This window comes from Macaca nemestrina, chromosome 5, assembly GCF_043159975.1.
Source record: "Macaca nemestrina isolate mMacNem1 chromosome 5, mMacNem.hap1, whole genome shotgun sequence".
NCBI lineage: Eukaryota > Metazoa > Chordata > Mammalia > Primates > Cercopithecidae > Macaca > Macaca nemestrina.
The window spans coordinates 77,787,955-77,808,820 of NC_092129.1; the positions used below are offsets into that span (position 1 = coordinate 77,787,955).

The following is a 20,866-nucleotide window of genomic DNA, read 5'->3' on the forward strand; positions in this document are numbered from 1 at the left end:
AGATTAGATGTTAGAAAGACCTATTGCTATGAGGCATCTCAGAGATTTTTTAAACAGCAGTGCATTTGAGTTTTTCATTTTGAAGTATCTGAGCTCAAAGAAAAAGAGGAATAAAATGTAAACGTAAAACCAACTTAGGGAATCACAATGGACCATCCCTGTACATAGTGCAAGTAAATCTCATAATATTTTCAACAAGCTGGAAACTCTCTGATGACCACAAATGTCTGTTGTTCAGTTACTTGTTTGTGTCCTATTGATAGATAAGGTTGATTTTTAATAACCACTGTTTGACTATTGTGATTATTCCCACATTAGTAAGCTGAGAACTTAGCCATCTGCCTCTGGTAAATATTGAAAAAGGGAATGGAAGTGAGAATTTACTTAATGGGTCTTTTCATTCTCGGATGTTGAATAGGTCCACAAATAAGCCAGTAAAGATCATACAATGAGAGAGCATGTGAGAGCCTTTGAGACAAACGATGGCCTTTTTTTGGGGGGTGCGGGGAGATAGGGCCTGGCTATGTCACCCATGCTCGAGTGCAGTGGCACCACCCCAGCTCGCTGCAGCCCCAAGCTCCTGTGCTCAAGTGATTCTCCCACCTCTGCCTGTACTAGCTAGGGTGGTAGACAAAGCACATGCCACCATGCCCAGCTAATTTTTTTAAATTTTTGGTAGAGATAGGACTTCACTGTTTTGTCCAGGCTGGTCTTAAACTCTTGGCTTCAAGCCATCCCCCCATCTTGGCCTCTCAAAGTGCTGGGATTACAGGTGTGAGCTACCATGCCCAGCCTGACCTTTTTAAAAATACCATTTTGGTCCACAGAGCTACTTTGTCAAGCTAAAAGAAATTTCCACTTGATTCTGTTAATACTAGAGAACAGAAATTAACTATTGGATACTAGAAGATATGTTATATGTGGTACCCCATTAAATAATCTTTTCAAAGACAGTATATGGCCCTCTAGTGAACTTAAAAAGTGAGTGCTGTTCCCCAGGTTGGATAATTTGTTTTCTTCAATTAGAATGATCTGGCCCATGAAATTTTTTTATTTTGAATTTTTGGCATTTTAACAATACACAGTAGATTCCACAAAATTCAGAAGATTCAGAGGGGTCTACAGTAAAAATCTCTGTCATTCTCACCATCAGCCACCTAGTTTTCTTTCCTGGAGGTAACTGATGGTCTTTTTCTAATCCTTCCTAGAATTTTTTTTAAATTGCTTTGTCAATGTGAACAACAAATAATAGCACTTTAATGCATTCATTCTTAAGTCATATGGAACCACACAGAATTTTTTTTTTTTTTTTTTTGAGACACAGTCTCGCTCTGTCGCCCAGGCTGGAGTGCAGTGGCCGGATCTCAGCTCACTGCAAGCTCCGCCTCCCGGGTTTACGCCATTCTCCTGCCTCAGCCTCCCAAGTAGCTGGGACTACAGGCGCCTGCCACCTCGCCCGGCTAGTTTTTTGTATTTTTAGTAGAGACGGGGTTTCACCGTGTTAGCCAGGATGGTCTCGATCTCCTGACCTTGTGATCCGCCCGTCTCGGCCTCCCAAAGTGCTGGGATTACAGGCTTGAGCCACCGTGCCCGGCCTGAACCACACAGAATTTTTAAACCAAAATTCATATTCTCTTTCCTTTGTGGGCAAGAGAGATAAACACACGCATGGGGCCTTTCCTACTGTTGGGCGGGAGAAGTTACCTTAGCCCATACCAGTCCATGGGCCAGCCCTGCAAAGATGCTTGGACAAAGGAGGCCTGCTGTGCCGCAGGCATGTGGCAGGTCAGCCGCTAAGTGTTAAGGTGACCGCCATGGAGCTAGAATAAAGAAGCTTTGTGCTACCTGTCTCACAGGAGAGACTACTGAACACAAAAGCAAGTTCATAGGGCAGTTTTGCCCCGACTTTAACTACTGTGAAACTTAAATTTAGATTCATTATATTTAAACTTATTTTGTCTCCTCTAAATATTTTAGTTGCAATCTGGGCCTTCTCCTAATGTCCCTGTTAATCAAATTAAATCTTGAGGTTTTAAAAAAAACTGTGTGGAAATTCCCTATAAATCTCTATCTTGATGATTAGATTAAAATTGAAAGCCAAGGCTCCAGCTGAAATGAAGGCTGTGTTTTATTCCTATATGAAACCATGCCACCCCCATCTCAACATTGCTTTCACACGGTTCCTGGGTTGCTCAAGCTTCCCTTGTTTGGCACTCTGGTTGTCACAACTATTTCCATTCAATCATCCTTCTGATTGCAAATGAGATTTTTGAAAAATATGTTTTTATACCCTAGCTCTTTCCAAAAGAAATAATTTATGTCTAAAATGTTTTTGACATTTGAAATGTGTAGTTCTGTAGACAATCCACTGGCAAGGAGGCCAAGCTAGACCAGGAATCTGCTGTTACTGAATCCAGAACCGTGGCTAGTATGGTCGTACGAAGTACTAGGGAGAAATGAAGAGCTCCTCTCGGCCTCTGGACCCTGCCTACACAGATCTGTCTTCTGATGGCAGGGAAACTGCAGTGTGCTCTTCTTCCCGTGACTCTCTTGACACTTTGGCTCTACTCTGGTGTGTCTTTGTTAACTGTGCCCTTCTTTTTCCCCACCAGTAATCTATAAAACCAGCCTCCTGCATCTCCAACCGCGGCAAATGACCATTTATCTCCCAGAAGTTCGGAAAATTTCCATGGACTATATTAATTTACCTGTCTTCAACCCAAATGTTTTCAGTGAAGATGAAGATGATTTACCAGGTGTGTTCACATACATCAACTTGTTTGTCACGGTCCCTCTGTCAGTGGATCGTGCAAAGGGAACAGAGTGGCAAGTTGTTGAGGTTTCAGTCTGCTCCCTAGGTTCAGAAAAGGTATTCCTGCCTCAGTAAGGTTGGTAGATATGATGGCGTGTCCCAGGGGAAAAAGTCACAGGTTGGCACCAGTGTTGGCAGGAGCGGGGCTGCTGGAGCACAGATGGTTACAGTGGCAGCGGTGCCTTGTGTTTGTGGAGCACAACTCTACCATCTGGCTTTATCCTCACAGCTATCCTCTTAGTCATGTGTCTGGATTCAGGTAAGTTTGTGGGACTGATTGGAACTAAATAAAATCAGAACTGAGACCCAGTCTCATTGATCAAGGCCAGCCTTCATCCTTTCAATCCCTGCTGAGATACTGTCTCATTCCAGCATTCCCGTGGTGCCCACAGAGTCTAGTTTCTCAAATCTGCCCTGTGTCCAGGACACAAAAGCCTTTACCTGTAACCACATCTCTTCCACCGCAACCACATGTCTCCGTGCACAGGACCCTGGCCTGAGTTCAAGATAAAATCTGGTATACGATTTTTAAATTCCAGTTTTCAGATGGAAAATATCAATATATATAGCATTTTAAGTTAATGTGTTTCCTGGCGGGGGGATTCTTAAAGGATCCTATTTTGATTAATGGATTACAGTGACTTCCAGTTAGTCTGGCCAGTTAGTGTGTGTAACTATTTCAGTTGCTAGAGGGTACTTGAAAATAACTTGCTTTTCTAAGTAAAAGACCACCTGAGATTTTATAGATACACAGACTCCTCTACTTCCAACTAAGCAGGGCTCTGGAAGTCTTCATTTTTTGAGCTAGAGGAACCTGGACATGGACCGTGACTTCTCCAGTATCTGGATGTCTGTGACCCGAGGGACTGGTTCTCACAGTGGACATAGAGGGCCACCCATTCCAGCTCGGACCCTGCTCCTCAGTCGGGCTCTGAACTTGAGGGAATTGTTTACCTTCTCTCAGCCCAGTCTTTTTACCTGAAAAAAATGATTTCTACTGCACTTTCCAACAATAGCCATCTTGCTTCTCTGATGGTGACCTCTCCTGCATGGGTGAGCAAATCTCCTAGGCTTATGTGGTCCTAATAGGCCAAGCTTACAACCACCTAAATACCTGTAGTTTGGTGAAGCCTCCCATACCTGAGCTTTCTAGTGCATCCCCTTCTACTTGAGAATCTTGGAATTAGAAGTATCTTTTAAACTTTCCCCTTAACACTTTCCCTGTTCTCCCAAAATGCACGAATACAGCCCTCTCCAAGGTTCGGCTGTTGCTGCTGTTGTCCTTATTGTCTGTGGTTCCCAATGAGAGGAGGGAACATATTGTCTCAGGGATTACATTTAATGATGGTGACTCAGCGAAGAGGCTCTTCTTCCTTAAAGGGGAAGATGCCTGCCATCAGTGTTTCATACAGACAGGAGAGCTTCTCGAAGGGCATCTGAACAGGAATGACAGGAAACGTGAGACAGACCCAAATTTGTGCGGCCAGGGGAGAGTTATGTCTCACTAGGAGACCCCCAAGGAAGGGCCAGCTTAGCTTCTGATAAACTGGCTGGCTTGATTCTGTAGTTCTTTTGATGAAAAGTCAGCCAGTGTCACATTTCCTAATCATAGACTAGCTGCCACATAGTACTTACACCATGCCTCAGATTTCTGGATCAGTGGCAGTTTTCTCTAAGGGAAATGCCACAGGGTGGCACAGTGGGCCTAGAGGAGCCAGTTGCAGAGTGCTCAGTGTGCACTTTAAACAGGGCCGTGCAGACAGCAGCTCTGAGCACCTGTCTCTAGATCACTGTTCAAACGCGCGCTCTGTTAAACTCTCACTGTGTACAAATAGGATATATTTATAGGGTTTAATTCAGCGTGGTTCTACCTTACATACTGTTTGAAATGCTAAAAAGCAGATAAAGGTCAGGCATGATGGCTCACACCTGTAGTCCCAGCCCTTTGGGAGGCGAGGTGGGTGGATCACCGGAGGTCAGGAGTTGGGGACCAGCCTGGCCAACAAGGCAAAACCCCATCTCTACTAAAAATACAAAAATTAGCTGGGCGTGGTGGTGTACGTCTGTAGTCCCAACTTCTGGGGAGGCTGAGGCAGGAGAATCACTTGAACCCAGGAGGTGGAGGTTGCAGTGAGCCGAAATCATGCCACTGCATGTCTGGGCGACAGAGCAAGACTCTCTAAAAAAAAAAAAAAATTAGGAAATGATCCATCATGATGTGATACTCAGATTCACTAGAAGATTCTTTTCATTGTCTTTTCTACTACGTTTTACATGGTTCTATTTACAGAAATCTAATATGCATACATTTCTTATACACATCTCTTGCGTGACACTTGCCACACTATCCATCCCATAAGCATGAATAGACCTAATTCAGAGGCCTAGGCACTGCGAGTCCTCAGTGGAGGTTTTTCCTGTACCATTGCCCTCTTCCTGCATAAAAGGATGGGTGTTTTATGAATATCACCAGTAAAAAGCTTCTTCAGACATTTAATTATCTGTGATGGTGCCATTGAGGCACTGGTGCCAAGTTTAGAAGGTTCAAAAGTGAGCTACTTGAAAAGTTATAACAGTACCCTTAGCTAACAGACAAGCAGCAGGCTGCCCTCAAGAACCCATCTCACTTGTGTGAGCAGGCCAGCTTTCCCCAAGCAGACACGTCTCGGTCTCTGGCAATTGCGTTTTGTTTACAGAAGGAGACTGGATGAGTCCAGATGTATTACTTATCCTGATCCGGTTTAATGGCACTGTTTTTGTAAGCAGTTCCTTTTTCTAATTTTCTTCCAGTGACGGGAGCATCTGGTGTCCCTGAGAACAGCCCACCTTGTACGGTGAACATCCCTATTGCACCGATCCACAGCTCGGCTCAGGCTATGTCCCCCACGCAGAGCATAGGGCTGGTGCAGTCCCTGCTGGCCAATCAGAATGTGCAGCTAGATGTCCTGACCAACCAGACGACAGCTGTAGGAGCAGCAGAACATGCAGGTGACAGTGCCACCCAGTACCCAGTCTCCAACCGGTACTCCAATCCTGGACAGGTGATTTTCGGAAGCGTGGAAATGGGCCGCATCATTCAGAACCCCCCTCCACTGTCCCTGCCTCCCCCGCCGCAGGGGCTCATGCAGCTGTCCACGGTGGGCCATGGAGACCGAGACCACGAACACCTGCAAAAGTCAGCCAAGGCCCTGCGGCCAACACCGCAGCTGGCAGCTGAGGGGGACGCAGTGGTCTTCAGTGCCCCCCAGGAGGTCCAGGTGACAAAGATGAACCCTCCACCCCCATACCCAGGAACCATCCCCGCCGCCCCCACCACAGCAGCACCCCCGCCCCCTCTGCCGCCCCCACAGCCCCCAGTGGATGTGTGCCTGAAGAAGGGCGACTTCTCCCTCTACCCCACGTCAGTGCACTACCAGACCCCCCTGGGCTATGAGAGGATCACCACCTTCGACAGCAGTGGCAACGTGGAGGAGGTGTGCCGGCCCCGCACCCGGATGCTGTGCTCCCAGAACACCTACACCCTCCCCGGCCCGGGTAGCTCCGCCACCTTGAGGCTCACAGCCACTGAGAAGAAAGTCCCCCAGCCCTGCAGCAGTGCCACCCTGAACCGCCTGACCGTCCCTCGCTACTCCATCCCCACCGGGGACCCACCCCCGTATCCCGAAATTGCCAGCCAACTGGCCCAGGGGCGGGGGGCTGCCCAGAGGTCCGACAATAGCCTCATCCACGCTACCCTGCGGAGGAACAACCGTGAGGCTGCACTCAAGATGGCCCAGCTGGCCGACAGCCCGCGGGCCCCCCTGCAGCCCCTGGCCAAGCCCAAGGGCGGGCCTGGGGGGCTGGTGACACAGCTCCCAGCGCGGCCCCCACCTGCTCTGTACACCTGCAGTCAGTGCAGTGGCACGGGGCCCAGCTCGCAGCCTGGAGCCTCCCTGGCCCATACTGCCAGCACCTCCCCATTGGCCTCCCAGTCCTCCTACAGCCTCCTGAGCCCACCCGACAGCGCCCGTGACCGCACCGACTACGTCAACTCCGCCTTCACAGAGGACGAGGCCCTGTCCCAGCACTGTCAGCTTGAGAAGCCCCTGAGGCACCCTTCCCTGCCTGAAGCTGCTGTCACCCTGAAACGGCCACCCCCTTACCAGTGGGACCCCATGCTGGGTGAGGACGTTTGGGTTCCTCAAGAAAGGACAGCACAGACTTCAGGGCCTAACCCCTTAAAACTGTCCCCTCTGATGCTGAGTCAGGGCCAGCACCTGGATGTGTCCCGACTGCCCTTCATCTCCCCCAAGTCTCCTGCCAGCCCCACTGCCACTTTCCAAACAGGCTATGGGATGGGAGTGCCATATCCCGGAAGCTATAACAACCCCCCTTTGCCTGGAGTGCAGGCTCCCTGCTCTCCCAAAGATACCCTGTCCCCGACACAGTTTGCACAACAGGAGCCTGCTGTGGTCCTTCAGCCAGTGTACCCGCCTAGCCTCTCCTATTGCACCCTGCCCCCCATGTACCCAGGAAGCAGCACATGCTCTAGTTTACAGCTGCCACCTGTCGCCTTGCACCCATGGAGTTCCTACAGCGCCTGCCCGCCCGTGCAGAACCCCCAGGGCACTCTCCCCTCAAAGCCACACTTGGTGGTGGAGAAGCCCCTTGTGTCCCCACCACCTGCCGAACTCCAAAGCCACATGGGCACAGAGGTGATGGTAGAAACTGCCGACAGCTTCCAGGAAGTCCTCTCCCTGACCGAAAGCCCAGTCCCCCAGCGGACAGAAAAATTTGGAAAGAAGAACCGGAAGCGCCTGGACAGCCGAGCAGAAGAAGGCAGCGTTCAGGCCATCACTGAGGGCAAAGTGAAGAAGGAGGCTAGGACTTTGAGTGACTTTAATTCCCTTATCTCCAGCCCACACTTGGGGAGAGAGAAGAAGAAAGTGAAGAGTCAGAAAGACCAACTGAAGTCAAAGAAGTTGAATAAGACAAACGAGTTCCAGGACAGCTCCGAGAGTGAGCCTGAGCTGTTCATCAGCGGGGATGAGCTCATGAACCAGAGCCAGGGCAGCAGAAAGGGCTGGAAGAGCAAGCGCGCCCCACGGGCTGCTGGCGAGCTGGAGGAGGCCAAGTGCCGGCGGGCCAGTGAGAAGGAGGACGGGCGGCTGGGTAGCCAAGGCTTTGTGTACGTGATGGCCAACAAGCAGCCGCTGTGGAATGAGGCCACCCAGGTCTACCAGCTGGACTTCGGGGGGCGGGTGACCCAGGAGTCTGCCAAGAACTTCCAGATCGAGTTAGAGGGGCGGCAGGTAAGACCACAGACTGGGTGGCGCTGTGGACCCAGAAGGCGAGGGCATCAGGGCCTCGGCCTTCAAGGAGCATTTTTCAAAAGGCCAAATGGGAAATGTGGAAAACAACAAATACCTCTTAGGTGGAGCTCACGGGGTTATGATATTTAGTCTGCCCACTGCCGTCTTGTATTTTTTTTTCTTTTTGAGACAGAGTCTCGCTCTGTCACCCAGGCTGGAGTGCAGTGGCGCGATCTTGGCTCCCTGCAAGCTCTGCCTTCTGGGTTCACGCCATTCTCCCGCCTCAGCCTCCCGAGTAGCTGGGACTACAGGCACAAGCCACTACACCCGGCTAATTTTCTGTATTTTTAGTAGAGACGGGATTTCACCGTGTTAGCCAGAATGGTCCCTATCTCCTGACCTCGTGATCCGCCCGCCTTGGCCTCCCAAAGTGCTAGGATTACAAGCGTGAGCCACCACGCCCGACCCTAATTTTTTTTTTTTTTTAAGAAATGGGAGTCTCACTATGTTCAGTCCAGGCTGGTCTCAAACTCCTGGGATCCAAGTGATCCTCCTGCCTCAGCCTCTCAAAATGTTGGGATTACAGGCGTGAGCCAACACACCTGGCCTGCACTCATATTTGTAAAGAATATGTTTCTAATTCTATTCATTGACTTTTCTGGTTTTGGCATCAGATGGTGACTTCCTAAGGAATGTAAGGGTTAGTTTTGCTCACGCTGTGCACACAAACACACACACATATGCACACAGTTTTTCCTTCCCCATTAAATCAGTGGTCACTGGTTACCTTGTTATGCTAGTCAATAGGACCCACAGCTGAGCCATGTATTAGAGCTTAGTTACATTTCCTTTTTTGTATACTTTTCTTTCCCTAGACATACCAACTTCCTGTTTTCTGTCTGTTTGCTCGTTTGCCTATTTCTCTGTATATGGAAGTCAATACCCAGTTCTCGAACCAGATGTAACCTCGTGGTGCAGCTGAACACATTGGGTCCTAGTTCTTCCCTGCTCCAGCCTGGAAGGGTTGCTCTGTCCTGCTGCCAATGTCCCCCTTCACCATCCTGCAAAGTCCCTTCCCCTCTCTACTTAAATTCACATTTTTGTTAATTCATTCAATAAATGTTATTGAGAATCTGCTGTGTGCCTGGCAATCCTCTAAGCCCAGGGGTTGGCAAACTGGCCTTTGGGCCATTCTGGCCAGCTGCCTCTTTTTGGAACAAAGTTTTATTGGAGCACAGCCACACTCATTCACCTGAGTGTCGTCCCTGGCTGTTTTTGGCCAGACAACAGCAGAGTTGAGGAGTTGTGGTAAAAACCGTATAACCCACAAAGCCTAAAATATTTATTATCAGCCCCTCACAGAAAGTTTGTCAACCCCTGCTATAGTACTAGAATCAGGGCAGTGAGGAAGACAGACAGAGATCCCGCCGCTGTGGAGCACACAGGTTGAGTACCAGAGGCAATGAGTGCAGCCCATGTGCTAGGGCGTGGTGCCACTGTCTGATGGGATGTGGGCACAGGAACTGGTGAGGAGGTGGCCACCAAGTCCCTCCCTGAGGCAGCGGCATTGGACAGTGGCAATGCTGCTTCTCTTCTGGAGCCTCTGGCCTGTTGGTGCTTCTTTCTGCTTTTCTTTCTCCTTTCTACTTCCTACGTGAAGAAACCACTTCATTTGGTCTATAGCATTCCCCCCATTCTTTTTTTTTTTTCTTTTTTCTTTTAGATTCAAGGGTACATGTGCTTATTACATGGGCATTCCATGCGTAATGGGGGGTGGGCTTCTAGTGTGCCCATCACCCAAACATTGGACGTTGTGCCCCCAGGTAACTTTTCATGGATGGAGCTGGAGGCCATTGTCCCCACATTCCAAACCTTGCTTATTGTCTCCATTGTGTTAACATGTTCCTCAGTCCCCTTGTTTCCTACAAACTTGGAGTTAGATATAGAAGCTTCACCAGATTCAGAGTCACTTTTGTTAGCAAAAGCATCTCATAGACAGTGCTGTCTGCTTCCATCAGGAGCCATGCAGACCCAGCTTGTCGCCCTGCTCTCCTTGTTTTTTTTGTTTGTTTGTGTTTTTTTATTTGTTTTTTTTTTTTTTTTTTTTGAGACAGAGTCTCCTCTGTCGCCCAGGCGTGCAGTGGTGCGATCTCAGCTCACTGCAAGCTTTGCCTCCCAGGTTTATGCCATTCTCCTGCCTCAACCTCCCGAGTAGCTGGGAGTACAGGCACCGGCCACCACGCCCAGCTAATTTTTTGTATTTTTAATAGAGACGGGGTTTCACTGTGTTAGCCAGGATAGTCTCAATCTCCTGACCTCATGATCCGCTCGCCTCAGCCTCCCAAAATGCTGGGATTACAGGCATAAGCTGTCACTCCCGGCCTTTTTGCCTTGTTCTGTAATGTCTTTGCTTCCCCTGCCCTCCTCCAGGTGATGCAATTTGGACGGATTGATGGCAATGCGTATATTCTAGACTTCCAGTACCCATTCTCAGCCGTGCAGGCCTTTGCAGTTGCCCTGGCCAACGTGACTCAGCGCCTCAAATGAAGAGACTGGTGTGGGGAGGAGAGAGATGCAGAGAGCCTTTGGAAGAGGTCTTCGGAGATGCCAGAGGAGCCCTGAAGGGGCCGGATACCTGGGAGGACCAGAAGCCAACAGCGAAACTGGAAAAGCCCAGCAGGCCCAGGAGAGGGCGCTGACCTGTGGTCATCATTTATTTGGTTGGGCTTTATTACCTTTTATTGTCTGTTCTTCTTTTCTTCTTTCATTTCAGTGGCATTTGGAAGCAAAGAGTGCTAGGCACCTGCTGTTCTTTCCGGAAACGTAGCTTGGCTGTGGTAATGCTCTACTGGGCCCTTCAGAATGAAGACAGACTGCCTTGGAGCCTGCTATTCTTTCACACATAGGGAGGATGCATTCTCATGCATTCTCTTCCAACATCACCACTAGTGTAAAAGCAAAAAGCTTTTACAAAATTCTGAAGATACAGGTTCTTGGGGAACGGGGTGGGGACAGCATTTGATTTACACTAATTATGTTACTCCCCAAAAGGTGACTTAATTAAAATCGGGCATTTGGGCAGACACACTGTGTTGGACCAACAAAGTAGGATCTTTTCGGGGTGTTCTCACCAGGTAGAAATGTGATTTGCTCATTGAGGATGTTGGGGAAGGGACGAAGGGAGAAGAAGAAACTGCACATATACACGGGTTCACATCACTCTGCAGACAGCGGTGTGACTCAGCGTGTGACTTGTAGCAGCAGTACGAGGGCTACACTCCTGTGCTGACGATGTTTACATTGAAAGCCTCCACTAGTTTCATCGTATGTCAAAGTTCCGTAGGATCAGTGATGATCATTCAGTATGCCTGGTTCTGGGAGAAGGTGAGAGACAATGGAAAGATCCTGGCCTGTGGTAGTGGTAGCAGTTTTCTCAAATAATGTGGTAGCAGTCACTAGATCCCCACATGCTGAGAAACAGCCTCTACTCTCTCTGCCCTTTTACTTTTTAATCTGGAACACATTACTGTAAACGTGATCTTTCCCGTGTGATATCCTGTTCTACGCCTTCCCATTCTAAAAGTGTGGATGAGGCTTGATTTAAAACCACTCCTTTTCTCCTCTTGGCTACGTTAAAATTCAGTTGACTACAAATGCTTTCTATGAAATTATAAATGTTACCAAAAAAATGTTAAGTGTTCACCAGGGTATTAAAATACATGACTATGGTCAAATCTTTGACAAAATTTTCATGATCTTCTTTAAGAAAAAAAGTTGTTTATTAACTGTACAGACTGTTTACTAAGGAGCTAAACCACTGAGAAAACGTTGTTAAAATTATGCCTAGGTAGTTGGTTGATCACACTTTGTTAATTGTATTAAAAAAAAAAACTACCTAGAATATCTCTTCCCACTTCCTCCTCCTCATGAGAACCTGTGGGCAGTGTTCAAGCCCTGAGGACAAAACCCAGTGATTTTTGTTGTTTGTTTTTGTTTTTGTTTTTTCAGTTATTCTTACCTGTGATGTTGTTCAGGATCAGGCCCCTCTCCTGGGCCTGCTGTGCAGGAGCCTGCACAGGAACTATCTGCTGGCATTGGGTTCCAAATTTGGATTTTATTTGGAAGCAGACAAGTAGAAGATGGTACAGAAAAGTATTTTCAAATTTAAAAGTTTTTTTAATCCCCTGTTTTAGTTAAAAATTACAAAAGAAACCGACCCATTTTTTTCCCAGAACAAGATGACATGACATCACTCCTGATTCTCTCCAAACCCCAAAGAAATACTGACGAGGTTTTCTGATATGGCAAAGGACATCTCCCATCTAATACCAGGGTTTCTCATTTATATTTAAAGTATTGGGCCTGATATTTTTAGTGGGTGCATTCTTCCAGAAAGAATTTAGCAATGTTATCAGAATTAATTCTTTTATATGAGTTTCTGTAGCTTGATATGGTGTTTCAGTGCTTATTAGTTGTGCAATAATGGTTATAGCCTGTCAGATAATTTAAATGCAATTCCCCTGTTTTATTGTCTAAGAGATAATTATTTATCTTGCTTTTCATAGTGTTCTTAGGAATTATTTTGTGTTATGTTTTGGTGAGTTATGCCCATTTTATTTATTTAGAAAAACAGTATCTTTGTAATGACTTACTTGGTTGCAGTATATTTTGCTGCAAGAAATAGGATATGACAGAAGGTTTTTGTTTTGTTTTTTTTTTGAGACGGAGTCCCACTCTTGTCACCCAACTGGAATATAGTGGCACAATCTCGGCTCACTGCAGCCTCTGACTCCAGGGTTCAAGTGATTATTTTGCCTCAGCCTCCCAAGCAGCTGGGATTACAGGCACCCACCACCACCCTTGGTTAATTTTTTTGTATTTTTAATAGAAATGGGGTTTCGCCATGTTGGCCAGGCTGGTCTTGAACTCCTGACCTCAGGTGATCTGCCCGTCTCGGCCTCCCAAAGTGCTGGGATTACAGGCGTGAGTCTCCACGCCTGGCCGATAGAAGGTTTTTTGCTGGGCAATTTGTAACTTTTCTAATTGAGAAAAAATTCATTTTAATCATTTAAAAATCTTTTTTTAAATTTTGTGTTACTGATTATATACAAAGGAGACTTTTTTTGAGATAACACTCAAATACTATTCTCTCTTCTTTTGAAAATTTTATTTTTATCTGAAAATAAAAGGTGATCTGAAATAAAAAGGGGAGGCCTATTAGAATGAGAGTAGCCAAGGAAAGAATTACTAGGTAATAAGCTTCATTTTCTGTGTTCTAATTGCTTTTGAGATATAAAGACCCTGAAAAAGCCTGTTTGGAACCTGTTTAATAAGAGCAAATATAGGGGAAAATCCTTGAAATGAAAGTTACAAATATATGTGAGAAGAAAAAAATGGATTTTTTAAGCAAATAATTAACTAAGCTTCTAAATTCCTAGCTCACTCCCCAAAAGGCATTTTTCCCCGATGGAGGCACAGGCTTCTGTCTCAGATGTGTGGCGCGCATGAGTTTGTACCGGAGTGACCCCAGCAGCCACTGCTCAACTCCTCTCTCCCAGAGGCCTGAAAAGAGAGGCTGCCCTCCTGCGCCAAGGCAGGCGTAAGCTGCGGGCTGTACGCTCCTAGTAGGGTGACTTTTCACTTAATGGTGGTGGTCTTATTTTCAACTACAGTTTCATTCAGTCAGGCTCTGTTGACTAAATACGACGAAAATTTATACTTTATGCAGGAGATTTCTAAAAATTTTATGTTTATTAATAGTTTATGAATATCAAGATACCTCATTGAATCCCTAAATTTAAAAGCAGTCCAGTAAAAGGTTAACTGTATAAAGAATCTATGACTTTTTGAGGGAAGTATGATATATTAACAAATACAAACAATTCTAAATTTGTTTTAGCTCTAACCTCATCAAACCAAAGGCACAGATTTGTGTACAATATACCCATTGAATGTATATCCCGAGAAAAACTAGGGCCAAAGAAGCCGGAAAATCTCAAAGCTCTAATGGCAGCATAAATCAAAGAATTTTGCAGGCTAATATTTTTTATCCATAGTCATTGCTCCCTTGTCAAGTGTCCCACAAGGACATGGAAGAATGTGTTATGTTCATCCTGTACTCGTAGCAAAAAGTCAGGAAACCCCAGGGTCAAGCCTGCTCTGCCATAAGGTTGGAGGGTGATCTTGGGCAAGTCCCTGGGGCTGGCTAGGCCTCCATTTGTCCATCTGTGAAATGAAAGGGTCAGCTTGGACAACCCTCTAAACTCCCTTACAGCTCTCACAGCCTAAGAGCGCAACACTAAACAGCCTCATCATTCCACTTTTCATGGGAAGTGTATTTCACAACATTGCCTTTGTGGAGAGAAATATTTCTTTTCCTGTGTTAATGAGCTATGTACTGAATATAAACCAGTGCGTTTAAAGTAATATCTTTAGAAAATACACCTCTAAATGCATTTGGAATTGTGTTCTCATAGAATACACAAAAGTACTGATTCTAGGTAAGAGGAGTCTCCACGTGTGTGCCCTGCTCAGCTGGGTGTCCATGAGAACAGCCCTGAAATAAGTCACTACTCGTCCCCAAAACCACAGGAATATATACCTAGGTCACCTCAAATTCCTGAGTGTGCTCTGCCATGTTACACAGTCTTCAAATTCAACAGACTTCTTGAAAAGGAAAGTTTGGCCCAGTAACTGTGGAGAAGGAGTCCATGGTGTCGCTGTGGGCCTGTATCATTTGGCCAAGTCAATGGTTGTAAGCAAAGTTAGTGGAGACAAAAATGTGTCCAAAATGTCGTTTGAGTTCCTGGGATTTCTGTAACAGCACACAACTCAGAACTCTTCAGCATTTGTGTGATTCCTTACCTCTGGCTGATAAAACTCTGATGGGTTGTGGCTTACTTTGTTTCCATTTTCTTTGGCTTTGTGCAATTTTTGTGTAACTTGTACCTATATTTTCTGTTTACAGTTCTTTTTAAGGGGAGGGGTAGGGTTCTAAGATCTTGTTGTTTATTGTAGATAAACATTTTTTCGTGTTGTAGAAAAGCATGGGTTATGCATTTGACTGAAAAAGGCACTGTATTATTTACCAAAGGGGTATTGTTTTTGCATTTGTTTATAAATGCATTATTTTGGTACTGTAAATTTGGACATAATTTCTGAGTTTATTACTACTGGCATTTTCTTTTTTCCCTTTTTTTTTTTTTTTTTTTTTTTAACCATAAGTGCGCGATGCAGGTGCATAGGTCCCAGACCAAACTAGACCACCAGCATGTTCATGTCCAGACCTCGGCAGTGGCGTGCACTGCTTGTGCACCTCAGTTCCTCCAGTGTTGGTTTGTTTGTTTTTAAATTCAGCATCCTGCTTTGTTTTACTTTACAAGCAAGATCTGTTGTGATTCCCAAATGCGTTTTAATGAGCTCATCCTTATTTGCCTCTCTTCTTATGTATTTTGTGTATTAGATTGTGCAGGAGATATTCTAGAAGGCATTAATGGTTTGCATTCAAAACGATGTGGTTTGTCCAAGTTATTTTCTGTCTTTATTATTGAGATGGATTAATCTCCTTATTTTTTTCTTGATGATTTGAAGTTGTAAGAGTTGTCCAGCTATTGCTTAATAAAATTTTGCAGATCAAAAAAATTGTGTGCAGAATTCTTGAGCCTCGTGAGGAGCAATCACCTCGCTCCATTGGCATGACCTCCCCACCCTCAGTTGCTTCCTGGGTCTCTTGGTAACTGCCAGCAGCTACTCGAGCCCCTGAGACCGTGGTCATCATGTTGCCCATTTGGGGAAGTCGGAGATTGTGCTGGCTTCTTGATGATCTGGTTTACATTTGCTTTTTCATGGCTTTTTAAAAGAGGACTCGATTAAAAGTGCATCTACATAGCACCTAAAGGTCAGAGGTGCCAAATATATTAACATCTTTGTTAATTTGTAGGAAACTTAAACCTAGGTTTTAAGCAATTCGACTCTTAAGTGCTCATATGACTGTTAACTGTTGTTGTTCCTCATGAGTGCTTAGTGAGCCTCCTTCCTCTGCCCTGAAGTTCCCTATGACTATGGGAGGTGGGTAGGTGGGGCATGGGAGGTATATCTGTGATAATACATGTGTACATTTACAGAATTACCTTTTTGGTGTTTTTCAAAGAATAAGGAATCAGTTTTGCTCTAACCTAGCTCCCAACATTCACTGTAGAAGAGAAATAACTGTCTCGTGGAGATTGCGTTACAGTTTTCCAAGGATGAAAGATGCTAACCGCAGCCAAATCTCAACTCCATTATGAAGTGGATACTTTTTGCCACTCTTTCAGAAGAAAATGGAAGCAGTGAGAGGTTGAAATGATTTCTGGATTCCATAGACAAAAACCAATCCTGAAACAGAATCCAAGATTTCTGGGTCACATTAATGAATAGACCTGGTTTATTCCCAGCTCCTCACTCTGGTGTGTGGTAAAGATTTGCCTGTAATGAGCTCTGAGCTACTTACACTTACTCATCTCCCATGAAAACAAGTATTATAGATGGGCCACCCCTGCCCCTCATCAGGTGAGCTCATCCGCTTTACAGAATGAGATTTGAGTCCTTGTTACTGAAATCTGTAGAGTGAACCTTCGGCTGACCAGTTTTATTACTCACCCAGGCTTCACAGAGGAGCCAGTCTGTGTGGATTTGTTTCCCTACACTTCCTAGAAACAGCTGCTTTACGCGCTGAAGAATAAGAAGCCATTCATTTGAAGTGCCAGCTCATTTCTTTTTTTTTTTTTTTTTTTTTTTTTTTTTTTTGAGACGGAGTCTCGCTGTGTCTCCCAGGCTGGAGTGCAGTGGCGTGATCTCGGCTCACTGCAAGCTCCGCCTCCCGGGTTCACGCCATTCTCCCGCCTCAGCCTCCCAAGTAGCTGAGACTACAGGCACCCGCCACCACACCCGGCTAGTTTTTTGTATTTTTAGTAGAGACGGGGTTTCACCATGTTAGCCAGGATAGTCTCGATCTCCTGACCTCGTGATCCACCCGCCTCGGCCTCCCAAAGTGCTGGGATTACAGGCTTGAGCCACCGCGCCCGGCCGAGCTCATTTCTTGAACCCATTTCAGAGTTCCTGTCTGAGCGATCGCTTCAAGTAAAGAAGGCGCCTCACCATAAGTCATAGGAATTTTGTGTGTGTGTGTGTGTGTGTGTGTGTGTGTGTGTGTGTGTGTGTGATGGAGTTTTGCTCTTGTCGCCTAGGCTGGAGTGCAGTGGCATGATCTCAGCTCACTGCAGCCTCTACCTCCCAGATTCAAGCAATTCTCCTGCCTTAGCCTCCCGAGTAGCAGGGATTACAGGCACGCACCACCATGCCCAGCTAATTTTTGTATTTTTAGTAGAGATGGGGTTTCGCCATGTTGGCCAGGCTGGTCTCTAACACCTGATTTCAGGTGATTCACCCATCTTGGCCTCCCAAAGTGCTGGGATTACAGGTGTGAGCCACCGCACCCGCCACCACGCCCGGCAGTCATAGGAATTTCTTAAGCTTCAACCACCGCTCAGGCAGCATGCAGACACCTTGCAAAGCATCTTGTTCTTTGTCCTCTGACTTGCCCATGTGTTCTTCCAGGTCACTGTTGGGAATCCCAGCATCCCGTTTGCCACTTAGCTCTGGCTGGCTCCCAGGCTCTCCCCTACACCCGGTGATGGTGCAGCATCCTCACTGCAGGCACAGCTATGGGATAGCTCTTGTCCCGGGAAAGAGCGGGGAGCTTGGATGATAGAGGCAATCAGTCACATTGCCTTCTCCCAGTTGTGCCAGTCATTTCCCATCGTCTTCAACCCTGAGGGTATGGATAGAACCTAGTGTTTCCTTTTTCCACTCCTCCAAAAGTAGAGAAGTGCCCATCCCTGACACCATTCCCGTGCTGTCCTGGGAACCAAGGGTCTCCATGTCTCCTGTTGTTTCATCCTCCAGCTCATGTGAATGGTCTGTGGTTCCTCCTTTCACATGAATCAACTCGGTGTCTCCTGTGTCACCTTGAGGATCTTCTAGGAACCACTGATCAGAATCTTGCACTTTCACCCAGTAGCAGGGGCATTTTCTTTTATTTCAATGTCTGGGGTCACTGAAACGGGCTTGACCAGTGTTATATTTTCTTTCTCTCCCCAGTAAAAAGGCAGGCAGACCAGACACCACAGTACGTGCATGACACACTCATGCGCTCCCCCCCCAACCCCTATGAGAAGGAGACACACCCTCCAGTGATGAACTTCTTTCTGTGCCTGAGTCCATGGGGTCCTCTTGAGTCCCACTTCCTGCTTTTCTCAAGCACCTGCTTCTGACTGCAGGAGGCTCTTCCATCCCAGGATTGTGTTTTCTCATCAGTTTCCTTTGTTACAGAACTTCAGAGAAAACATTCCTCTAATAGAAAGAGACTGCCTTCCTCCACCCTTTGGAACAACCAGTTCCAGCCTAGGTCCCATTTCCTGCACTGGTGGAAGAAAAGTCTCTTCTTCGCTAAGTGGTTCCTTTGATGACCTTACAGATTCAGGCAGCTTGGGAAGGGAAGTTTCTAAAAGCCACAGAGCGTCCAGCTCATGGAACCCTCAGGATCCCTGCCCATCTTAGGCCACATGGAGTCAGCCTCGCGCCCCCAGCCCATCTGTTCCTGTGCGCTGCACTCCAGCGGGTCTCACCGTTGCATCCAGGGTTCCCTCCCACAGGATGAGCTTGTAAACATTCTCTTTTTCTAACACACACACTTGCCAGCAGGTGCTGGTGTAAGCCAAGCCGAGCTCGTGGGAGGATAGCAAGAGAATGAGCCCAAGAGTCTTTGTGGGATACAGAGGCCACGTTTCTCCACCAACAGCTCCTGGGAAGAGCGGATGGGTTAGACTAGACCAAACCAGCCTCTTGAGAACACCACACTGCCCAGACCCACTTAGTGCCTCCGTGTAACCCGCTGGTTAGAGTCTGCCTGCTAGGCAGCCAGAAGCAGCAAAAGCCCAGCCCCTCTGTCCCATTCCTGACCTGGTCCTCCACACTCACTGTGGCAGCAGCACAGGCACCCCGACTGGGCCACAGCGAGCTGGTGGCTGTGTCCCTGGCTCTGCTCACTTGGCCTATCTCATTTCTTAACCTGTTTTTCATGATGTGGACCTCTTGAGAGTATACTTGAAAAAAAGTGAATTATCTATGTGGATAAAGGACTGGTACACGATGTTGAAAACATAACCAACCACCAGGTGTGAAAGCATCTGTGCCATGGGACTTCTTGTTTGCTTGTTTTGTTTAATAGGCATATTTTCTTTAAATAAATCTTCCAGTAGGAAATGGAGAATGCATTGCCTTTGCTTAGAAGAGGCCCCTGTGGCCTGGCGCGGTGGCTCAAGCCTGTAATCCCAGCACTTTGGGAGGCCGAGACGGGCGGATCACAAGGTCAGGAGAACGAGACCATCCTGGCTAACACGGTGAAACCCCGTCTCTACTAAAAAATACAAAAAACTAGCGGGGCGAGGTGGCGGGCGCCTGTAGTCCCAGCTACTCGGGAGGCTGAGGCAGGAGAATGGCGGGAACCCGGGAGGCGGAGCTTGCAGTGAGCTGAGATCCGGCCACTGCACTCCAGCCTGGGCGACAGAGCGAGACTCCGTCCCAGAAAAAAAAAAAAAAAAAAAAGAAGAGGCCCCTGTAAGAAGTTACCTGTAAGTGCCTATGTGTAGCTCACCACTATTACCCTACTGGGAACACCAGCACTTCCACATCACAGTTCCCAAAAGGACTTTAAAGTCTCAGAACCTGTCCCCTAGGCTCGTTTGGCTCCTGATTCCAGCCAGGCTTTGTGAATGGTTCTCTGCACAGCCTTATCTCCATCCTCATCCACTTCCTCTAGAACGTTCGTCAGCCCCTCCCTATGGTCTGTTCCAGTGTCGTAGGGGGCCTTTTCTGTTTATTTGTACCCTTTTTCAACCTGAGTCAGGTGATCCCACCCGTGTTTTCTGCTTTCCTTCTACAGAAGGTAAGAACTGTATCCGACTTGCCTTCCACAGAAGTAGGTGTCAATGGATTGTTCACCCTCATGGATAACCCTGCCCAGTTAGATCCTATACCAAGAGATCACACGACCTCTCTGGCGAGCGCATCTACACGTTCTCAGCGAGAACTTGGCCTCCTCACCTGGCTGACCCCGTGCATAGTCACCGAGTGTCACTGTAGGTCCCCTGTAATGGAAGCCAACACCGCAGCTGGCTTTTTGCTGTCAAGGAGTTCTGCTTTCCTCTGTGATTTCTGCCGCATCCTGTTCATTTCTGTCTCAGTCTTGGATTTTTCAGCTGGAAGGGCATCACGTACTGTTTTCCTAGTTGCCTTTTCCAACAACAACTTTACCTCTTCTGGATCTTTCTGTAGCTCCTCCAAGCTGAAGCCATGGCCGGCCTGGGTCAGAGCAAAGGCGCGAGCGGCAGCCGCTCAGGGTAGGGAACAGGAAAGGAAACTCCCCAGGGAACGAGCCCTCGACCAGAGCGCAGACCCTGAGTGCAGGGTCCTCGGCCTGCGCGCGCACCCGTCCTGTACGTGCACCCGCCCTGCGCCCACCCGCTCTAGGCGCGATCCCGGCCGCGAGCACTCCGAGGGAGTTTTGTATGGAGACGGAGTCTCGCTCTGTCGCCAGGCTGGAGTGCAATGGCCCGATCTCGGCTCATTGCAACCTCCGCCTCCTGGGTTCAAGCGATTCTCCTGCCTCAGCCTTCCGAGTAGTTGGGGTTACAGGCATGAGTCACCACGCCCGGCTAATTTTTGT

At 47.2% G+C, this 20,866-nt stretch overlaps 1 protein-coding gene across 5 annotated transcripts in view; it reads left to right on the forward strand.

Moving 5' to 3' along the window:
- LOC105478743 (TUB like protein 4) overlaps positions 1-15,315 on the forward strand; it is a 287,369-nt gene extending 272,054 nt beyond the window's left edge. For 4 of the 5 annotated variants that reach the window (XM_011736357.2, XM_071096651.1, XM_011736358.3 and 1 more), the window contains exons 13-15: positions 2,613-2,756; positions 5,603-8,103; positions 10,534-15,315. In XM_011736357.2, the coding sequence (XP_011734659.1) occupies positions 2,613-2,756; positions 5,603-8,103; positions 10,534-10,650 (2,762 nt within the window). In that variant the 3' untranslated portion in view covers positions 10,651-15,315. The remainder of the gene's footprint in view (positions 1-2,612; positions 2,757-5,602; positions 8,104-10,533) is intronic. The other variant, XM_071096652.1, reaches the window with a different exon arrangement.
- The last annotated feature ends 5,551 nt before the right edge of the window (positions 15,316-20,866 follow it).